General features: G+C 35.6%; 1 protein-coding gene across 1 annotated transcript in view; it reads left to right on the top strand.

The window, feature by feature from the left end:
• The window catches only part of angpt1 (angiopoietin 1), a 51818-nt gene extending 40695 nt beyond the window's left edge, over positions 1 to 11123 (top strand). Inside the window, exons 8-9 of the mRNA XM_052584995.1 lie at positions 5143 to 5273; positions 8566 to 11123. Coding sequence (XP_052440955.1) covers positions 5143 to 5273; positions 8566 to 8729 — 295 coding nt within the window. The 3' untranslated portion in view covers positions 8730 to 11123. The remainder of the gene's footprint in view (positions 1 to 5142; positions 5274 to 8565) is intronic.
• The last annotated feature ends 413 nt before the right edge of the window (positions 11124 to 11536 follow it).

The following is an 11536-nucleotide window of genomic DNA, read 5'->3' as shown; positions in this document are numbered from 1 at the left end:
AGGAAACCGACAAGAAGAAAAATACCCATTACACCATTTATGTCATGTATAAAATTTCTTGACAATTTTGAGAGCGCTGTTGCAGATGCTGCTGATAAACATCAGCTCTTATTACAGTCATGTTTACACAACTTATGAATTCTGAAGCTCATTCATTTCGGGGAGTGTAACAATCAGCTAAATGGATCTTGAGCGTAATTGCTTCAAAAGATCAGTGCTGTTGCTAATGATAGCTTGGCACCTATACAGTGCTCTACATCACTGTTGAATGTGATCATAAATTACATTTCCAATCTCCAGCCGAGCAGAAGCATTTTATTCGGCTATTTTAATAAACCATGTAAGGAAGAATTGAAAAATGATATCTAGCAATAATTCAGAATGAATTGTATATATATCTTTTTTTTATAATGTGGAAGTTTTGCAGCAGCCGGTTTAATTTTTCTTTTAATTGTATGAGTGTTGTGTGAGCTGGAATTGGGGAGAGGCCAGTATTTTGTTTCTAGGGTGAACCTACACAAGGAAAGTTATGGAGGATAGGGGTCAGTATCTGGGAGTCTCTGAAGGACCTGACAATGCTGCTGCAACCTCTTTTCCCATTGGGACGGGGTCATGCCGGGGGGTCAGTCTTGTTCATATTCCTGGGCTGCATGCCACTGACCCAGCGCCAATGCCCACAGCACTGACAGACACCCAGACTCTGCCTGTGTTTACATGGCTGCTTTGTATATTGATTGAGTAGAGTGTGTATATCCCTGCTGAGAAGACCTGCTTAAATCAGTTCAGTCCAGGCTGATTTGTGCCAGCAGAGTCACAGTGTTTTCACATGGCGCTGATTCACCAAGTAGGTTTTGCTGGTTAACCTACATTAGTTAAAAAGTTTGGTTGGGAAACTAGCATTCCAGCATCCCATGCTGGGAATCAGCAACCATAGCAAAACATATGCTGATGGCCATGATGATCTTTTTTACATGAGTGTGTGTTTGAGTGGGCATTCTGAGTAAAATATTAATTAAGCTTAAAATTATGAGAGAGGATGAGGTATAAAGTAGCTGGGGGGGGGGGGGGGGGGGAATCAGCCGAAAAGGTGAAAAGCAGTTAAAAGCCAAAATAAACTTACTTAAACTTCAGCATTTTATCACTCACAATGTACTTGACTTTGTTTTTAAAGATAAAAGATCTAATTCTCAATACTTTGTTTTGTTGATTTTAGAATTTTTGTTTTTATTTGTTTTGAGTGGCGTTTAAGTTTTTTGTATGTTTTGTTTTCTGTTGTTTTTTTTTAAGTGTTTTTGTGTTTTTGTTCTGTTTTTTGTTGTTTTTTGTTTAATTGTATTTTTGATCAGTGTTTTGTATCCCCTGATGAGGCATACATTTTTTTGTTTGTTTGTTTGTTTGTTTTTTTTTGTTTGTTTTTTAGTAAAGTATCAAAAGACCTGGTAAATAACAATGGCAGGGAAAATGACGGGACTGCTGAAAGTGAGAAAGCACCTGAAGTAAACATGTTCATTTGTGACCCTGTTCCACAAAAACAGTATTAATTAGCATAGGTATATTTGTAGCAATAGCCAACAATACATTGTATGGGTCAAAATTATAGATTTGTCTTTTATGCTGAAATCATTAGGATATTAAGGAAAGATCATGTTCCATGAAGATCTTTTGTACATTTCCTCTCGTAAAAACTCCAAAACGTAATTTTTTGATAAGTAATATGCATTCTTAAGACCTTAATTTGGACAACTTTTAAGGCGATTTTCTCAATATTTTGATTTTGATTTTATTTTTTTATTGCATCCTCGGATTCCAGATTTCCAAATAGTCGTATCTCTGCCAAATGTTGTCCTATCCTAACAAACCATACATCAGGGGAAAGCTTATTTATTTAGCTTTCAGTTGGTGTATAAATCTCAATTTTGTATGGAGGTCTTGGCACATGTACACACCCTGAAGGCTGTGAACTCTCTGCTGAAGCATTAAAAGTCTATACTCTCAGGTTCTTCCAAAGTGCTGTCAGCAAAAGGGCGCACAGACCAATTTCCTAGGTCTCCTTCATTGACATCCAATTTTTGTACATTATTTGCTCATTGTTATATCCAGATGAGGTCAAAAAGAAGGAACTGTGAATGATCAGTTTGACCTTTTAGATGAAAATGGAATTTTAAGATGTTTTGGGCCAGCAAAATGGCGCAGTAACTGTCATTAGAGAGTCTTTAAGATGCTGTAAACAGTAATTCATGTTTCCAGACTCAGCTTAAATTGCACAGCAACATTACCAAATTAAAGAAATATTACCGCTGCAGGATCGTTGCATGTTTCAGATGTGACAGATTAAAGGCGCTCTGCAGGAGCTAACCGTGGGTTCCTCTCAGGAGTGGGCCTCACGCCTATCACACTATGGGTTTTGACATGTCCCACAGCCGCAGAAAGGAAACGATATATAAGGCTTTTTATTTTCAGTCTTTGACAAGGGGCTCTGACGCATGGACCCCTATGGCACGTGTGACTTATAGCACTCAGGTTTTTGTTTTTCTGCTGCTGTAAGAGGACTTTGTATTTGCTTCCTGCATTCTTCTAGTTTGTGTTGCAGAATAATAGTTTAGTTCATCGAATGAACATCATTTCAACTAGGAAAAACACATCCATACATTCTCTTTTACTCAGAATAAACATCACATATCCGGTGAGGAACAGTACCAAACTGCCATCGTTTCAGATTAGGGAAATGAAATGACCGGACACGAGAACGCTTCCCTCGGGGTGCTGTTGTGAAACACCACATAAATCTCATTCCATTCTCAGTTTTCAGCACAGCTTTTCCTAGTAAGGCTCGGACTGATTCAGCAATAGTTCATTAAGGCTGGTGAGAAGGAGGATAAGGAACAATATCCTATGTTGGCCATGCAGATGTTTGGGCTCAACATTGAAACAAAGGCCATAACATGACATGATATATGTGGGATAACAGTAACTGAACGCACAAGACTTAAGTGTGTTGAAACTACAGTGACTTGAGATGAGCAGGTGTGCGTTTATTCACCTGGTTTTTGTGTGTGAGGGACTTGATCTAAATGCTTTAAACCAGGGTTTTGTAAACCACTGTTCATATCTATATTCATATCTATCAATAGACAGTTCATTAGTTTTTTTGTTTTTTAAAGGAAATTAATACTTTTATTTAAAAAAATTATCAAACATGACAGTAAAAACATTTATAATGATTCAGGAATATTTGTGTTTTATGCGAATGCTGTTATTTTGAACTTTCTATTAATCAGAGGATCCTGAAATCTGTCACACTTTATATAAAAATATTTGGTTTTGACTACTGTTTTCATTAATAATAATAATAATAATAATAATAATAATAAAAGTTTCTTGGTTGCTGAAAATTCAGCTTTGCAATTTCAAGAATAATTTGCTCGTCAAAATAAAACAGAAATCAGTTGTTTTAAAACGTAATAATATTTAATTTACAACATTCCTGTTTTTACTGTTTTTGATCAAATACATGCTACCTTAGTGAGCATAAGAGGCTTCTTTAAAAAAAAAAAAAAAAACCGAACTGCACCCAAACGTTTAAATTATATGTTAATATTCAATCACTTTTAAATTATAGCTTACAAATTTTATGATTTATGTGCATCACTACATAAGACAAAAATTGTTTCTGAAAATAACTTTTATATGTTGGCCAGTGTTTTAATGTAAACTTGTCACACTCTTAATGTACATTGAGTATTTAGTATTATAACATTTAGTCACATTTTTATAATGTTTGTGCATTCTGGATATTTCTTGAAATAGTGATTTAAATTTTACTAAAAAAGTTTTAAAAAGTAAACATCAATTTAAATGAAAAAAAAAAAAATTAAATATGTTATTTGGCTATGCTTTATGAAGAAGTGAACTTGTAAAGTGCAGTTAAATTGTGCAGTTACAAGTCAAATTATGCAGCAACATGTTTGTGTCTGCCGTTTAATGTTCTGAGGACGTCCTGGAAGTTTATTTCCTCATAAAAACAAAAGCTTGACAAATTTGACATCTTATACAGTACTGTAAATGAAGCGTGCAGTCATTCTGAACGAGTGCGATCAGTATTGTATTTGTGTATTATAAAATGTCTCTTAAAATATAGTCTTTTAGTGTCAGCGAAGAACAAAATACATTGGTTTGGCATCAAGCATATCCGGAAACCACAAACAGCCAGTTCATTTATCTTTGTTTAGAGACCGCAACAGCGCACTTCATCTTAATGAACATGATGTCACTGAAGAAAGTTTGCAACTGATATTTGATGTGGGTGGCTTTAAAATGATTAGACAGCTTGTTATAAGAGAGTCTATGAGATGGATGATGTGTGAGGAACAAAAAAACGTAAAGAAAAAAATCCCACTTAACAATAAGAACGCCAATCACACACTTGGCCTCTAAAGCCTGTCGTTGCATCACTGGCCTCTTTGGACATCCCTAAAAGTGTAACCAAAAATATATTTTCCAAATTGCCTTCCAAGATTCATCTAAGAAGAGATTTATAAAGCTCACTCTCTACTGTCTGATCTTATTTGTGGCCATGACTTTAAGGAAAATTATTTTGAGGGGCCGAACATGTTTCATTTGGTGTTCCTTTCATTGCTGGCGTGCCCATGCAGTACAGTATTTTGACTTTGAGTATAACACTTTAAAAAGAAAAAGAAAAACAGTCAGAGGGGTAATAACCCTCAGGTTAAGACCTTGGGCAGAACTTTTGCTGACACAATGAAGCAAGATGGGAAAATCAAAGGCCGGCCTTCAATCACCAAACTCTGGGCGTCAGTGCTGCATAAAATTAAGCATTTGAATCCAAGCCTGCATTAAGTGAGGGTTTTGAAAACTGCGGTTGAAATCCTCAAGTGTAGGTGGCTGGAGTTGAATTACACACTCTGTGTGGTTTCTACGTGTCCTTTGGTGCCTGAATTAAATGGTATGGGGATTGTGGCCAATTTTATAAAAAACTGATGCTAACAGTATAGAATGGGTCATGAGTGTGAAGGTAATTTGCATAAATCAGTCATATATGTTTCTGGCAGTATTTTTTTTCTTGTCTAAGGCCTCCTTGTTTACTTATTCCCTCTCTTCTTTTCTGTCCTCCCTCTGTCTCAGGTTGTTCCTGAAGAGCCACAGCGGGACGGCGGGCAGACAGAGCAGTCTGGCGATCCACGGCGCTGACTTCAGCACTAAAGACATGGACAATGACAACTGCACGTGCAAGTGTGCGCTGATGCTCAGCGGGGGTAAGGCAGAAATCCACTGCTGCTGAATATGTCCATACATACTAAACAATCTGTACAAGCTTGTTATTGTTCTTGGGATACACTAGCCGTGATCCTCAAGATGGTACTACCATTGCGTGTAAAGTAGAATAAAAGCTTTAAAATACATTACCACTGGAAAAGTAGAACATGTTCTTTTTTAATGATATGCAGTTAGTGCAGTGAATACTCAGTGAATAACAATTCTGTTAGGAGTTTTTTTGCAAATACGAAATGCTAATCTTGTTGCATTTACTCTACTTACCTGTCTGTTGCCACACAATGAAATGACCTAGACCTAGGTCTCTGATTCTTAAAGATTTTTAAGAAATCAAAACACACTGCGCTAAATATTTTTTCACTGTAGACATAGTGTTTCTGTAAAGTTTTCTATTCACTTCAGCAAAACTTAAGATTAGAACCCAATAATTAATCATTCTGTTTAAAAAAAATAATAATAATTTCAAATAAACTACTTAAAGAGCTGCTATAATGTTATGCTCTACATACACACTTGTCCCATTGTGAATTAAGAAGTGTGCAGACAGTAGGTTCAGTCTAAACGCTGTCTGTGTCTATGTACACAGCTAACTGCTGCAATAGGACCACCACATGCTTTCTTTTTGGCAAAGGAACTGCATAAAGATTTGAGCAAGTAGTAATGAGGCCTTTGTGGACTTTCACATCCTGTGAGGAGTCTACCAGAATGGGCTGAACACCAAGTATCTGTAGATCTGTGTAGGACTCCCACAGTCTTTCTTAGTGGATGCAAACCACAGACAACTTTTGCTTTTCATACAGACAGCTCTCAGGTCTCAAATCACTGTGCATCATTTAATCAAACCTGTCCACCCAAATCTGCCGTCACCTTCTCTGTCCTTGGTGGCCAAATGCTAAATAAAACCCTGACAGCGATTCATCTCTGAGATATTTAATATCAGGACGAGAACAAATGTGAGCCTTACATTAGGTTGACATGCATAAATCTGCTGTATGTGCAAGGGGATTTGGGCAATGCAATTAATAAAACAGAGTAGTGTCGCAATGAAAGATTTTTAATGAAAGTTTTACATAAAAAAACAGTGCAGAAATGTTTGAAATTGTCAGTCCCTTTTAAATTCTGTAGTGTGAGTGCTTTAATGAAATACATATTGGTTACAGCTCTGGTTTATATCATGAAATCAATTTTTTATAATTCTGTTGCCTCATTTCTTGTTATGCAGTGTGGTTAACAAGCTTATAAAACACATAGCCTAGAGACAACCGAGGACCTCGGCCAGTTAACGGCCTGAGATGAGAAGGCGTAGTAACAAGTAGAATCAGCATCCAACAGTTAACTGTGTCAGTGCGAGCCGTGACAAAGGGCAGCGTATTTGGCTCGCGGGACGGCTGTTAAAATGTCACAGATCTCTCTGGCATCTGAGCTTGTGAAGTGAAGCTCAAGTTCTTCATGGGAATGAGACGTGGCACAACAGGCACTCTTTTTTTTATATATACGTGTCTAATTGAATGAACATGCCAGATTAATATTATTTAATGCGCTGAAAAGTTGTACAGTGACTCAGTGTTGTTATTGTTAACTGCAACTACTAAGAATATATATTTTTTGGCCACTTTAAAATATATATAATCTTTTAGATGAAAACGAGAACTAGACAAAAACTTCAAATAACATTTCAAGCGGAAAAACTACAAATATTAAATAAAAATGACTTATAAAAATGACAAAAACACATAACAGAATTACTCAAACTTAATTATAATGAATACTGAAAATGTATCAATAAAAGTTCATTCAAATCATGCTTAATGCTATTATTCATTATAGTATAATAATGCCACAGTGACTTTTGGAGAACATCCGAGGATCTTAAAGCTAGATGATAACAAATGATAATGATTTGCCAGCAAAACCCAATCATCCAGTTTTAAATGTACTTTACTTGTTCTCGTGCACTTCAAACCTATTCAAGTTTCATTCTTTTCTGAGAAGAAGGTTCATGCTTCATTCTTGCTTATAATGTAAGTGAATTGGGACCAATGTATGTCAAGATTATTTAATTATTTAATATAATAATTAGTTTTTATGGCTATATTTTGAGTTCTATGAAACACTATGATAGCTTTATTTGAGAGAACAGAGTGAAATTAAAGTTGTTGAACTGAAAATCTTGCGTTTTTAACCTTGGTCACCATTCATCTTCTTTGTATCGGGAAAAAACAGCATGGAAGTTTTACTATAAATAACACATTTTGGGTTCCTTTGGAAATCATACAGCTTTTAAAAGACATGAAGATGAGTAAATGATGACATGACATTTAGAGACATTTTGGGAGACTGCTTTTTTTAAATTCAAGCCCATCGTATCGGGTCATCCCTCAGCACATGCTATTAAAAGTGCATCTGTCAAGAAAGGCATTAACACAAATAACACTTCGAAATCCACAGAAGAGACTTCTCAAACAGCTGATTTAAACAATTATGTAGAACATATGATTGGCACATCCTCTTTGCTCTGTTACCAAGTACAGTTACTTCAAGTATATATATATATATATATATATATATATATATATATATATATATATATATATATATATATATCCACTTTCCCTAAATACTTTAAAGGTTACGGTTTCACTCACTCCTCACCTATACCACAGTGACCACATAGCACCTGCATACTGTTGGATCCAGCTTCAAAGCTGCCTGCATAGCCTGACAAAATACACAGCTAGACTGTCAGGAATAAAAATAGTCAATAATCTGAAATAATAAACCAAAATAGTATCACACATGTACAAGCAATGTTTTAGGCATCTAGTTTCAGACACCTAGTTTACGCAAAGATGTTGGTAGCACTTTATTTTACAGTCCTGTTCCCCATGTACAGTACATACTATGAACTTATTATAGTAATTACAATAACTATGTAATAACTAGGTACTAACCCTGAACCTACCCCTAAACCTAACCCTACCCCATGTAGTTATCTTGTGTTACCAGAACTTTCTTATATAAATACACTTTAAGTACACTATAAGTACATGTAAGTACACGTACTGTAAAATAAAGTGCAACCAAGATGTTAGCCTGGCCATAAGTGGCTTTTAATGATGTGGTTGTATTTTTTTTAAGAAAAGTACAGTAATTAAATGTATGTATGATTTATGTTGTGTGGTACTACATTTGTTTGCTTTCTTCTTTTAAGATAATGTGATCCTGAATAACAGTATTACCAGTTGTTCTCAATTGTAAATGTTTTTGTTTTAGGATGGTGGTATGATGCCTGTGGCCCATCCAACCTGAATGGGGTGTACTACAGACAAGGTCAACATATCGGAAAATTCAATGGAATCAAGTGGCACTATTTCAAAGGCCCCAGCTACTCTCTCCGATCCACTGTCATGATGATACGACCGGCAGACTTCTCATAATTCCCATTTTGGTGAAGTGTTACTTTTTGGCCCAGGACAATATCAAGTAACACTGTATAAGTGGTTAGCTGCTCACCATGTGGATAATGCAGCATTCTTTTGGATAACAGCTCTCCAGGAAACAGGAATCCTGTGAATAGGAGGCTGTCCTATCACCTTCGTGGGACTACATGGGAGATGGCATGGTCTTTGGGAATTTAGGGCAGGAGGTTGACTTGGCTGGGCTTTTATTTTTAAGTATCAGAGGTATGAATTCAAGTGCCATTCACTTGTCACTCAGGACCTATGGACTGCTGAGGCAGGCACATCACCTTTGATGGTAGTGGACTGGGTTGCATCGTGTAGCAATTGCCCCGTGCTCATCTGGCTTTCGAGTCTCCAAGTGAATTTAAAGCAGCTTGAATGTCCTTCAGTATCCTATAAGGACCTATTAATGTTTAATACAAACATGTTGCACAGTTATATTTGGGTTGTGATACTCCACATTTTTATGCCTTTTTATCCCAATATATTATAATTATTATTATTTTATTGTGTACTTTATTCCTGTCAAAGTGAAGAAAACCATAGCATGCAGAATTAACGGTGACTTACAGTGCTATTTACAAGGGACATTTTCAGCAAAGAATAGCACATCCATCCTCCTGATTGTATTGATTGTGCAAACTGCATATTATTATTATTGGCTTTGAACTTTGGTGACCTTTTAAACACTTCGTAACTTGGCATAACATTTTGAAATGCATGCCAAAGATCACAGCTATTAAAGATAATACCATAAAAATATTGATCTAATATTAATCATCATTAGAACTGATGGAGTAAAGCCAATATATTTTTTTTTGTACTCCACTGGTGCAGTATTATACATATAATAATGTTTTAATTGATTCAAACCATATTGTCTTATGAGGATTTGTCATATTAGGATTGTTTTGCAGTCATATTTTGCAGCTCTTCTCTAAAGCAGTGTTGCTCTTACCGACAAGCTTGGATGAACTTATTGTAAATTTATCCTTAAACTTAAGACTTTAGGTTTTCAAAAGTGTTTAATAATTCTGAATGACTGTATTATTGAAAGATAACGTTTTGATATATGGAGTCAGATCTGAGTTTCATTTGTACATGATGTTTATTTGTAGCAATCGTAGGGCTGGTTCACACAGACTGCATTTTTGTGTTTCGATATGACATTTTTAACTGTTTTCACATATAAACATTTGCTAAACTGATGTCTTTGACTGTCATGCTAGGTTTGCTACTTTTGAAAGCATTGTGTGCTTGTTGTTAACAAATCAAGTGAAGTTAAAAGTTAAAACCGCATCTTTTCCATTCCATCCACTGTGTGAGCGAGCCATTAAGACTTTTGGTAACAATGCACAATAAGGTTCCGTTTGTTAACATTAGTTCAGTACATCAGTTAAAATTAAATAAAAAAATGTCAAATTAAAAATCCTTCGGAAGCATTTTTGTCTTTGTTAATGGTAATTTCAACATTAATACTACATTATTTAAATCCAAAGTTGTATTTTTATCTTGATTCATGCTAATTAATGGACCTGAGCCAACATGAACAAAGAAAAGTTGTATTTTTAATCATTAACATTAACAAAGATAAAAAAAAGAATACTATAACTGTTATAGTATTCTTTTTTTATCTTTGTTAATGTTAATGATTAAAAATACAACTTTTCTTTGTATTTATTTCACAATAAGCAATACAATTGTTATAGTATAACAATTGTATTGCTTATTGTGAAATAAATACATTAACCAATGTTAACTAACGGGACCTTATTGTAAAGTGTTGCTGGACTTCACAAATGTACATAAATTCTGTCGGTACAATTGTTTTGGTTTGTGGAAGAAGAAAAAACATTATCATGTAAGACTTTTTGAGCTGGCAGGATTGTAAAGAGGCTATGTTTAGCTTACTGGCATGCTCACTAAAGTCATTTGAATACCATCAGAATCTTTCATCAAAAAAAAAAAAAAAAGTCTGATAATACCTTTCTAGTAGATTGTTGCTGTACTGTCTTCCATCAAGTAACAACAGCATGGAGCATTTTACTGGAAAGTGGTACTTTTATTGTAAATCCATAAACTGTCTGGAAAGCTGCATGATAGCATGTTTCATATCACACTCCAAATACTGTAATTTACTGTGTTTAAAATTGCTTTCTAGAGGAAAGCACTGCTTTACTTTTTTTTTTTTTATTAGCTCAGAACCATCAACATGTTCTGAATTAAAGAAGATGTAGCTGAAGTAACATTAATGATATTGACCTTGTTTGCCTGATTCAAATTTCATTTGCCATGTTATTTAAATGCCTCATCCTTTGTAATGATGTTCATGACTTTATTCAAAAAAATAAACTCGATGCCCCAAGCTTAGCTGGATAAGCAATTCTGAGTCATTTATTACTGTCTCTGGAATCCAGTCTTTCTTTTTCTTTCACAGAGCTATTCAGCATTTTCTGTTTGGGTCACGTCGCAACATAGACACAATATTTACACATGGCAGAAGAAAAAAATATAAAGGAGCTCAGTTTTTGGACAGAATGGGCCCTGAGCAAGCGAGCCACCTTTGTGTCCAGAGCGAGCAGACTGTTAGTTCTTCGCCACTCTGGCGTGACAGATTGCTGAGTTGTCAAACGATCCTGTCGGGACCGCTAAATCCCCCCATAGCTGACATTCCTACACCCTAATCGAAGGGTTAAGCAAACGACGGGCGCCTGTAAACCGCTGCCTGTCCTTCAACACCTGAGCCGACCCACTATACCCTCCAGAATGCAGCTGCCATCAGA

This window comes from Carassius gibelio, chromosome B19 (assembly GCF_023724105.1).
Source record: "Carassius gibelio isolate Cgi1373 ecotype wild population from Czech Republic chromosome B19, carGib1.2-hapl.c, whole genome shotgun sequence".
In the NCBI taxonomy this organism is placed as follows: Eukaryota; Metazoa; Chordata; class Actinopteri; order Cypriniformes; family Cyprinidae; genus Carassius; species Carassius gibelio.
The sequence above is the reverse complement of the archived record's forward strand: the minus strand, read 5'-3'. Positions and strand labels throughout refer to the sequence as shown.